This window comes from Alnus glutinosa, chromosome 9 (assembly GCF_958979055.1).
Source record: "Alnus glutinosa chromosome 9, dhAlnGlut1.1, whole genome shotgun sequence".
Classification (NCBI taxonomy): Eukaryota; Viridiplantae; Streptophyta; class Magnoliopsida; order Fagales; family Betulaceae; genus Alnus; species Alnus glutinosa.
Window position 1 is genome coordinate 8429477 of NC_084894.1, and position 12061 is coordinate 8441537.

Sequence of the window (12061 nt, forward strand, 5' to 3'; positions counted from 1 at the left end):
TTTGTCTTTTTGTTGGCATTGGAAACATTGACAATTTTTTTGTAGTTTAAAAAGAGGATTAGGATCCTCTCAAATTATTTGCGCGAATTTGAGTGAATTCGGGTAAGGATCAAGATCCCCTCAAATTATTTGCTCGAATTTTAGAGAATTCAGACAAATGATTGTGAGAGACCACTTATGGAACCCACCTGACTAGATGAAAATTGGGTTGTCCAACCACTTATCCATTCAAGTAAAACCCATAAATAGTCTCTCACAATCACCAGCATGAATTTTCTCAAATTATTGATTCTTAAAAGACATTGTCAATTTGATAGTAATTTAAGAGGGGTACGTGAGCTTTTCCTAAAACTAAAAGACCTATTCTCATTTGATATAAACAAATGTCCTCATCTTTTTTATTGTAGTTTGAATCTCAAAAAAACAGAAAAATTTGAGGATGTGGCATGCCCATCAACTCATTACTGATACACCCCAAAAGCCAGATTATGCCCATCAACATAACCAGCTCTTTCAATCTGGCACCAACGAAGAAAATCAATGCATAAAAACTCAGATCTGGTATTCATTTTATTTTTCGGCACTAAAAATTTGATATGTCTGGGGGTTCTCTAAAGGTTAGATAAAATAATCAGAAGTCAGTTCATTTGGAAGTTAAGAAACATGGAAATATGAGTCTATTCTTGTAATGTTTGACAAACTTACAACTTGATTCACAGTGCTGTACATGTATAAGCACCAAAGAAATAAGAAATTACAAACAATATATAACTGTAACTTAGTATATTTACTTGTATGGAGTGGAAAACACATCTGTATTCCAACTTCAAAAGGCAAAGCATTACTTTTCTGATTTTCTGGTCATTCTTTGATGCCTACCAACCACTAACTACTACCAAAAGTGAAAGAAAACTCTCCCTCCTTACATAAAAAAAAAAAAAAAATTGAAGAGGCTCCCATTCTCCTGTCATACTCCAAAAACAATTCTGTGGTACCAGGCCAGCATTTTTTTCAGCAGTGTTCTGGAAATAATAATGCCAGATTCAAACGAAGGAAAGAAAAGGAAAATGCAGCCAATTTAAACATTTTCCTTCCCTTTCCTTCGCACATTCAGAACCAAAAGAGAAAGAGACCTGATTACGAATCCCCATCTCAGTTTCCTAGTACTAGCCGTTAAAACAAAGAGAAACTTTTCCGGTGTCTGGAATGACCGGAAGAACGTGCCTTCTCAAGTGATGCTCTTGGAGTAGGTCCAGTGCTTTCAACAGTATCTGGCGGAGCATCTGAGGATCGTGGAATAAGCTTGCATCCAATTTTCTTGGCAACCAAACGAGGAGAACTAAGAGAACTATGTGATTTCGTCACCTTTTTCATCTCTTGCTTTATTTTACTAAATTCTTCCTCGAGTTCCCCAACTCTAGATCTCATCTTTTCCAAATCAACCTTTAAAACCCGATTCTCACGCACTACCGTCACCCACCCGTCCCTCTGTACAATCTGGCCTGCCATTTCACCTGGGATAGTCAAAGGAGCTGCAGGGGCACTTTCAGTGTCCAATACATGGAGACAGCCAGCTAGAGCTGTTCTTAACTGCATCTGCTCAAAGAACAGGACTTGGAGAACAACTCTAAGTGGCAACCTTTGATTTTGGGATGCATGGGCACATGCATCAATGGATAGTCTCTGGTAGTCAATGACATTGCAGAGTTCTTCCTTCTCTTTCTCCGAAAGCCAAGGGTGTTCCTGCATAATGCCATTATTAGCTGCTATAAACGTCAAAAACCAAAAGAAGCTTTCATATTTATAGTTGGTCCTGAAAAACAAACCTTGAAATATATATCCAGTGCTCTGTATAGCCCATCATGAAAAGGTCTTGAAGATTCTGGGAGAGCCTCCGCAAGCGAGCGTATCTTTCCTGGTTTCAAATTCACATCAGAAGCAACCTCTGCAATATAGCTGTCTATCAACTTCGCAACTTTTCTTAATGGTCCAGATGATGGTGATGTTTCCTGCAGGTCGAACGATGATGAAGAAAATGATGTTATCCTTGACTCTGAAGGCATAAAATGATGAACAATCCGTTCAACACAGTCTGTATCATATAATGTATCAGAATCTGAATAAGTTGGAATCAGAAGACCGTCTAGAGTTGCCAGTTCTAGTTGCATTCCTATTCTCCTCTCTAAAGAGTCCTTGCATTTCTGAGTAACACCCAATATCAGAGCAACACGAAGAAGTCCCAGTAAGAAACGGCAAAAGGACTTTCCCTTCTTTTCTGGCAGAAGCTTCTCAATGCTTTCCAATAGAACCCTTTGATCCACAACAGCAGGTGTCAAGCTAAAACTAGAAACTGTTCTGGTTTTGCCACTTTGTCCGCCATGCCATCGGCCAAGACCTGGTAGATACTTTCTGGCATAGTACATTGTAGCACCAGCTAGGTTTTCAGGTCTTATACCTCTTGCTTTCATTGTCTTAATAAGCCCCTCAAACAAACCAACACTAAGATATGAGATGTCCTCAAACCACCAATCAGATTCTGAGCTTCGCATTCGTGCTCCGGTGTTTATTCCGTTCCATAAGATGCTTCCACCAGGGCTCTGTAAACTACCATACATCATCATGGGCCATCCAAACAAACTAGGATCCGTACAAACCATCATAGATACAGTGTTAAAACATTTGCTCAATATCTGGAGATTTTCAGCCCTTGACATGACAGGCTCGGAACTTTGAAGTGCCAAAATACAATCTTTCCAGTTGCGAAGTACATTCTTATGTAAGAAACTTTCTGACTTTGAGATTAAGTTACCTTCTCCATACTCATCTGTCATTTCAAGGTAGTCTGCTGCACAGTACACCATTACCACATTTCTTGATGTCAATTCGACACGGACACCATAGCAGAACTTAACTGCCATCAAGAAAGTGTCAGGGCCGCCGGGGAATTCTTTCAGCACTGTTGTGAAAATCTTCTCCCGCATACCTTGGGATTCTTCATATATTTGAGCTATCTTTCCACATTTTGACATGAGAGGAAACTGGAGAGTCATGCATAGTTATTATCTTATCTAAAATAAATGCAATCACAATGTAAAGTCTATTCCACATTGACAACATCTTAAATGATAAATAGAGTACAATACACAAAGAATAAAGCTTAGAGCTTCAACTCAAGCGCTTTCTTATAAATTAGGATATTCAATTGTATTTTAAATACAATCATAAACAAAGATCAAATTAACTGCAAACAATATGCCCACGACATATAACACACTAATCAATGGAAGTTATCAGCAAGATGCATATTAATGGTGGTAAATTTCAGAGAATCACCAATTCATGGAAATAAGAGGAACGCATCTCAAGAAACAAACTCCTACTGAAAAACAAAAACTCCAAGTCAAAAAGATAAGATCTTAAAGAAAGAATGACTTTACAATTGGCCTTCACTAAACAAATGCCTTCATAATTTTTAGAGAAAATTGCTAAATTGGTCCCTGTGATTTGACCTTATGACAAATAAATCCTGGGGGTTTGAAAATGAACAAATAACTCCATGCGGTATGCCCATGTAACACATTAGTCCCTCCAGCAGGGTCATCATGAAATTACCAATTTAGCCTTAGACAATTTTTCTTTTCATAAGTAATCGCAAATTCATTAAAAAACGTAAAGGCGCAACCCAAGTACACATGATACATACAAGAGAGTTACCTAACTAGAAGAAGAAAAAAGATCGACAAAAAAAATGAAAGCTAGAAATGTTGAAATCAAAGGCAGCAACCTAATGGTAAAGTGTCTTAAAGAATAAAGCCTTTAATTCCACCAATATCCTCTCACGGTCCTCAAAGCTCCAATCGTTTCTTTCCCTCCAAAGACACAACATAAGGTAGGACGATATCATCTTCCAAATTGCATCAGATTGAAGCCTACCACCCGACTAGGCATACCCAAGCCAGCCCTACACTGTTAAAGATAGTATTCCAAAGAAACCACATAAGGTAGGACAATATCATCTTCCAAATAGAATCAAACTAAAGCCTACCACCCGACTAGGCATACCCAAGCCAACCCTACACTGTTAAGATAGTATTCCAAAGAGAACTGATAATCTCACAATGGAGTAAAAGATGATCTACTAGCTCCTTACTCTTCTTACACATGCAGCACGAATCAACCACAATGATATGTTTCTTCCTTAGATTGCCCACGATGAGGATATTCCCTAATGCGGCTGACCAGGTAAAGAACGTCACTCTCAAGGGAACCTAATTCCGCCAAATAATCCTCTAAGGGAAAGGAGTATTATCATGGGGAACAATGACATTGTAGTATGATCTAACATAGAACAACCCTCCCTTGGAAGGTAGCCAGCAAAGCTTGTCTTCACACCTCGTCTCAAGGAAGTTGCCTTGGTACTTTTTCAGACTTGTTCAACATATTCATGAAGTTCAGAAATAAATTCTTAAATCTAGAGAGAAAAAATCATTTAACCAAGATCTTTTTATTTATTTATTTTATTTTTAATGAAGATAGAACTAATGGATCAACTGCGCACCACTAATCAGCAATGACCCTCATAGGTCAGGATGCCGGTTGGGAGAAGACCGAGAAAAGAAAAAATACAGCCAACAAAGAAAAAAGAAAACCAACACTTGCATGTGCATGCATCAAACATGGACAAAAAAGAAACCTGGCAATCTGCTCATTTCTCATTAAAAAAGAAAATAGAGTAACTAACTTTCGAATATATTTAAGCAATATGTCATAGAAAACTAGAATTTAACTAAGTTGCTCCAGCACCTTAGAACTTTAGCGGTTATAAAAGCACAGTTTCCATCAGTAGGGAATTAGGGAAGTACATTCATCCCCATATATGAAAGTCAACTTTTAAAACACATAACTGATTTAGTACCAAAAGTATTCCAATGTGCACAACAAATAAACTCATTGCAGAAGAAACGAATGGCATAGTTGTTCAGGTCATAACTTGATTTTCCACATGCAAGGCATTATAAGTTTTATAAAAGATCCCGAACCCTCATCATATGAGAGATTGAGAGCCTAAAAATGTACATGGAGTACAACAGACTAAGAAATTAGACCTCATGCAGGAGATCTAATGATGTCACATAAGCTGCCTTGTTAAGAGATAATCTCGATGCCAATTTGGCAGGAATCATAAGAAAGTGAAGAAAGCAGTTTTTATGATGAGATGGAAAAGAAAATTCAAACTAGTGGATTGCAACTTTTAACATGGAGGGAGATGATGGAATAACTTCTAACATAATCAAATTTGGCAAAAGTCCAACCTGAAAGATATCTGAAAGTCCATTTAGATTAAGTTTTCAAAATGATCAACATTTTCAGAAGTTATGATAAGGTTGAATTCATCCCATCGAATCTGGGAGCCTATCCTAAATTCAGATATTTATAAAGGTTTGAAAACATTTTGATTTCATATATTTATTTATTCACTTAATTTTGGAGATGCAACCCCAAACAAAATTGTTGCAGCACGTTTGAGAGGGTTGGAACTTGGAAGTAAAGGTCAATATGCCAGTCCTGCCTTCTCTGAGTAGATTTCTTGATTGCCAATATTATGTAAAGTTCGAAATATGTTTCTCTAATGTCTAAATTGAGTGGTTCAAGATGTAAATAACTCTACGACTGACATCTCACTAAGATCTATAAATATAGCCAAAACAATCCAACATCTGGGATTGTTGAAGAGGCTTAAATGTAATATTAAAAGCTCTTGATCTACCCAAAACAAAACTCAAGAGAGAGAGAGTGAGGTAGTATTTTTCTTTTCTTCTCCTTATAAGACTCATAAAAAATGGTGCCTTCTTACCTTTTGTGGTGCTTTTGGAGAGAACATAATGACATAAATTTCGAGAACCAAGAGAGGACGTTTGAGGAGCTCCTATTCTTCTTTTACTCTCTTTTTACTTGGACAGCTGTGTTTTCAATTCCCTTAGTGATTAGTTTTAATGATTTTCTTATACTTTTTTCTTCTTCTACTTAAGCGTTCTCTTCTGTTAGGCTTTTAGTGTTGGCAAATTCGGTGTCAAAACTTATTTGGTGGTAAGTTTTACTCTACTGGTTAAGTTGGTGAAGAATTTTATCCAAGACTGAATCCAACTCAAATTGAAAGACCTAGAAGATGTAGTTAAGCCTAATCAATCAAGGAAATGAGCAAATTGGAATTTAATTAAGTGGAGTTAAAATCGGATTTTTCATTCTAGATTGAACACATCTCTATATTTTAACTATAACTTTCAGCTCAAATATCGGATTGCGGTGAAATCAGCGGTGTTGGAAAGTTAACACAAAAAACAACAAATATCTTTGAAATAGGTTTTTCCTAATTCGAACGTTTACTATGCAAAAATCGCCCTAAAATATAGGAACGAAAATCTTGGCGAATTTTCTTAAATCCTATTTCAACTTGAACTAGGTTTTCTTCAGAGGTCTATTTAAAGGGACTTCCAGGCACGAATTTATTAAGGATTCTACTCTACAATTCAGTGTGCTAAGAGAAGGTGTTAGACCTGGACTATTAATATTAAATCTCTTTTAGAGTTTTGGTTATTGTTTAACCATCAACCTTGAACAATTAAAGCTAACCAGAGTTCCAGTTAAGGAGATCAAGAAGAAGAACTCTCCAGAGGTTCTAAGAGAGAAGCAGACAAGTGCGTCACTTGTTGTAATGCAAGAGTGTGGCGACTGCAAAGGTTTTATGAGTATTAACATCTTGTAATTTGTGGATTCTTCGTTATTGGATTGATTTCCTGAGTTGGCTACCCCGAAGTGTTTTTCTCTGAGTTCAAAGTGTTTCTACTTCGTCACCAAATATATGTATCAATTGCTTTATTGCTTTTCATATTTTGGTGATTGTTTGTTTGTGGTTGATTAAATCTTTAATTCTGCATTATATTGTCATACACCTATTCAACCCCCCTTCTAGGTATTATTTGGAGTCTGGTTTATATTTTCATCTTCTATACTTAATGTGTACTAGGGTTGCACATCTTTGCGCTCTTTGATATGCATTTCATTACTTATAAATTTAAAAAAAAAAAAAAAAAAATCATAAAAATTCCAGGATCAAACTGTAAAGCTGTTATCTGGATGCGCAGATTACTAAGTCTGCCTTGTAGAAATACCTTAAATTTGAATTTTGTACACCTAATATAAATAGATAATTTTTAAGAATTTCCTACTGCTACTAAACTCTGCCCTTACTATCAACCATATATAAGTTTCTCATGGCTAACATTGATCATGATCTTTCACCTTATTAGTGCAAAAGGGACATAAAATGTCTTTCAAATGTAGAGTCTGGGTCAGAATATAAAGGGATAGTTGTTAGAGCATTCCCAATGGATTATATATCTCACTTTTAGCTAGAATAGCTAAGCAAAATCACAAAAAAAACCTTCCATCCCATTATCTACTAAAAATGCAAAATGGATTTGTGACTAGTGTAACTCCTAAATGCATCTTTTTTTTTAGGGATAAATATATTTTAGCCCCCTAAACTACCACCATTTCTCCGGATGGCCCTCCAAACTACCAATGCTTAGATTCTGGCCCCCAAACTACCACTTTCTGATTTTTTGGCCCCATCCATGCCGTCAATTCTAAACAGAATTCCGAAAATACCCCTCCTATACTTTGAAATTCCCACGGTTAAGGAAGGAGTATTTTCGGATTTTTGGCCAATTTCTGTTAGAATTGACGGTATAAATAGACGGATGGGGCCAAAAAATCAGAAAGTGGTAGTTGGGCCAGAATCTAAGCATTGGTAATTTGGGGGGCCATCTGGAGAAAGGGTGGTAGTTTGGGGGGCTAAAATATATTTAACCCTTTTTTTTAATATATCTTTTGGGACTCTCTCCTTCTCTCTCTTTCAATTTTTTTTTTTTGAGAGAAAAAAAAAACTCGTATTGACATTTACAACGTTTTCCAATTTTATTGATGATATTAGTTTTAATCAAACTTGATTACTACAATATAAACAATTCAAGGATTGCAATTCTTTCTATAACAAGGTGCAGAATAGTAGTGAACTTTAATGACCGTTAAAAAAATTATTGTGCAAGAAAAATGATTATTTTAACGAAACAACCATTGTAAAATATGACGGTATGAAAAAAAAAAAAAAAAAAAAAAAAAAAAAAAAAAAAAAAAATTTTGAAAAGGAGGCTTAAAAAAAAAATAACAACGTACTGTAAGGGAAAATGGAGGGGTTCATCTCCTGTATATAAAGCTCATGTATTGCTGGTTTATTTCATCAAGCAAAATACAATTTTTTTTTTGGGCAGAGTTTTTCAGTTTGGAGTGATATTTGGCTCATAGCTTCTTCAATCCAAAAAATTACCCATGCTTCTTAAATCATGTGATTCATGATCGTTATTTGGTTTCTTGTGATGGTTTTTCGGTGATACTGTGTTGGTGATGATGGAAAATAGGGCGATGATTATGCTGCTAGAGATGAGAGTTTTATTTGGTGTTTTTTTGATAGATATGAGTTTTTAATTAAAATGAATAAAATATTCTAAAATTTATTATTTTAATAAAATAGAGAATGAGTTTAAATAAGCCGTTGAAGTAAGGTCTTGAAAGGTGGTTAGCTAAGTTAGCAAAAGTGAGTTTCGGTTAGCCATTTTATATAAAAATTTACATAAACCATTGTGAGTGCTCTAAGGCTATTGATGTTGATAGATGCAAAAATATGATCACTCTGGTCTGGGATGGGAATGATTTCTGCTAGATGAATTCCTCAGTACTTGCTTGAGACTCCCAAAGCCCCAAAACTTGATAAGCAACAAATGATGTGGGATTGAGAACAAGGGGTTGTACAACAAAACCAACGAACAACAAATTCTTAAACAAATTGGGTAGAAGGCAATTTCTCATCAAAATTTGATTTTGATAGAAGATTCAAATAACTATTCACCTGTGGCATAAAACTTCAACTGTAACAAAGAAATCTCAGTTGCATAGGAGCAAGACTATTCTTAAATCCCTTTTGTTGGGAAAATTATCATTCCCACAGCCCATACAAGCCCACGGTTGGGCCTGTGGGCCCATGTGGTCCATCAAGCCCAACAAGAAGTCATACTTCATCAAAGGCTCATGAAGATTTGATCGGTCAAAAATGCCTTGGATCTGGCCTATAGGTACCTCAAATAGAGGACACATCAGATACTCCTTACTTAGAGAATCTCACAAATAATACTCAATCAAGGACTCTTGAATACGAATATCCCTCGATGCCAAACTGGGGATAAATATAGTCGATAAGTCTTGGGACATCACTGACTCGGGAACACCAAAAGAATCCATTCGGAATGCCCATATTCAGATAGTCCCAGAACTGGATTTTTCGGGACTACCATGAGATGATTGGGATGAAATATACAAGGATTCTTATCCCGGTATTATCGGAGGGAGTTATGGGAAAAATCTGTCCCATAAACCTCGAAAATGTGCTGGAAGGTCTCAATCCCGGATCCTCCAAAATAACCTCTTATCCCGCACGATACGGGATATGAAATATATTTGAATTCAAATATGGAACAGTCCTAGCCAAATAGGACTCTCTTTGCTGGATGAATTCTAATCTCACTATTTGGGATTAGAGTCCTAATTGAATTCTAATCGGAATATACTCAATACATCAAAACTATATGCCTATAAATTGGCCCCTACCTGAGGTATTAAGATCTATCTGATTTTTCCTGTACTCTCACATTTCTCGTATTTTTGTCAACAAAAATCTAACTAAGGCATCGGAGTGAGACCTCGTCGGCAGAACCGACAAGCTTCTTTGTTTAATGTTTTTGTCTTGTAGGTTGCGGAGAGAGAGTATTCCGAGACAACAAGTCACTAGACCGGAAACTGTACCAATGCCTTTATACTCCAATAAGAACGTTAAATTCTCTGCAATTCCAAAACTCCCTTAACACATATAGGTCTCAAAAACAACTTATAGCAACTTATAGACACACGATATTCAGGTCAGCATCATTATCAAGAAAGACTAAAACATCAACAGATATACAAAACAACTTACAGGATCAGGAAACCATTCAGTAGACAAAGAAATATGCAACGGAAAGAATGTAAATCAAGTTCTTACTGATGACCATAACGGAAAAAGGGGTAGGGATACCTTGTGAAGATGGAAGTTTACGCTCTCGACCACAACAGTGATATCACTCGGCAATCCAGCACTGCAGAACCTGCCGAGCCCAAAAGAACCACCAAATTATCAACAAAAAAAATAAATAAATAAAAAAGAAGAAAATTCTTCTTCTTGTTCTTCTTAAAGACCTTGTTCAAAAACCAGTAATAGAATTTTGAAGCTATAACTTCCGGGCTCAAGGCTTTAAAAGCTTATCAATTCCAGGACCCAATAAAGGAAGATGAATAAGAAACAAAACTAAACCAAAAAATTAGCAAACGAACGCTGATGGGAAATGGGTTTGTGTGTGTGACTACCAGTCATTGCCTTCTCGATGAAACTCAGAGACCTTCCCTGCTGGAGCCATGGCTGAGCGGAAGGAGAGGCTCTCTCTCTCTCGCTCTCTCTCTCTCTCTCTACAAAGCCCAAGTCTTCATTTTTGGTTGGTGACCCAAGAATTATTCCTCTATTAAAAAAAGGAACAAAAGATGCCAACAAGGAACCGAGTCCCACCGAGTCAACTGGGGCAGTGACGGCAACAGTGGGCCAGTACAGCTAGGAAATGTCCATGCCAAAGAACAAAATAATAAATCAAACAAAAAATTTATAACAATAACAATTCTTTTGGGATTTGTTTGTGCCAAAGAAAAAGATTGCACAGATCACGACGCCAAACTGGCCGGCAAAAGGTGCGTTTAACGTTGGTGGTGTAAAGCACAGGCCGGTGAGGGGCTCAACTTTTCATTTTGAAACAAAAGCGGATGTGAAAGACAGATTTGAATTTGGTGCAATATTTATGATGGTATTGCATGACTGTAATAGATTTTTTTTGTGCGACTACTAATTTAAAATGGACGGTCAAGATGATTATATAAATGCAGTGAAAAGAAAAGAAAAAAAAAATTGTAAAGAACATCGGTGTGTAATAAATTTTCTATAACTTACGTATAAGAGTAACATTGATATATGTGTTCTTTAAGTATGTGAAAAGTACATATTTTTTTATTTATGTTATTAAAAAAATATGTGAGAAGCACATGCTATTAAAACAACATGTGTTTTTCATATGTCAATAGACACATGTCAATTTTAGATATGGTTTGTATAAAATTTCTTACAAACCGATTTGTAAGAAAATTTTGTCTTTTCCAACTTCATTGGAGGTTGTCGTAACACCCTGAAACCCTTGTGGATGTCCGGGTGGCCATATCAACAATTTTTTTTTATTTTTTATTTTTTACTATTTGAAATTTGGATCATCCATCTAAATGAAGTCTTATCATTGAAGGAGGGGAGGACCGATATAGGCCATGCCTCCCAATTATTAAGAAGAAAAAAAATTTAAGATGATAATTAAAAATTAACCTACTAACCCGTAGCGACAAATTTTTTTACCCTTAACCTTTGGCTATAATAATTATTGACTCCGGCCCATGGTAATATCTTAACTGTGTTGCACCGGATCTTGGTCCGTGAAGGACTGGTTCAAGGAAAGCTTGTGCAAGGGCTGTGGGGGGTTTTAGCCGGCCGAGGAATGATGGGTAATCATAACGAACCAGCCGAGGAATGATGTTTGTCTCACGCTTTTTGTCGAACACCTTGGTGCAATCATGGTTTCAAACCGCGTGGGCAAAGGATTAGAGGACGCCCAAAAAGAAGTAAGAAATGACATAGATTTGGGACTTGATAATTGTGAATTGAAGAAGATATTTATATATATATATATATTAAAATATTCAGTCATTTAAATTGACATATATTAAAACTGTTTGTAATTTTCATTTTTAAAAATGTATATAATTATCATCAATGATGATGGTTTACTGGCTTTAAGATAATCCCATTGATTGGGTAAGTACTAAACTC

At 36.2% G+C, this 12061-nt stretch overlaps 1 protein-coding gene across 1 annotated transcript; it reads right to left on the reverse strand.

Moving 5' to 3' along the window:
* Positions 1-654: 654 nt before the first annotated feature.
* On the reverse strand, positions 655-10721 carry LOC133877758 (BTB/POZ domain-containing protein At3g44820). Its single transcript, XM_062316159.1, has 4 exons — positions 10513-10721; positions 10184-10253; positions 1827-3038; positions 655-1743 (listed from the first exon to the last, which is right to left on the reverse strand). The coding sequence occupies exons 1-4, from the start codon at positions 10560-10562 to the stop codon at positions 1174-1176; spliced, it is 1902 nt and encodes a 633-aa protein (XP_062172143.1). The 5' UTR covers positions 10563-10721; the 3' UTR covers positions 655-1173.
* Positions 10722-12061: the final 1340 nt, after the last annotated feature.

Excerpts from the sequence above, each read along its gene's own strand:
- LOC133877758 (XM_062316159.1), bottom strand. The coding sequence starts at position 10,562 with ATGGCTCCAGCAGGGAAGGTCTCTGAGTTTCATCGAGAAGGCAATGAC. Across the intron at positions 10,254-10,512 it reads CATCGAGAAGGCAATGACTG|GTTCTGCAGTGCTGGATTGC; the intron begins GTAGTCACACAC and ends TGGGCTCGGCAG. Across the intron at positions 3,039-10,183 it reads TAAACTTCCATCTTCACAAG|TTTCCTCTCATGTCAAAATG; the intron begins GTATCCCTACCC and ends ATGACTCTCCAG.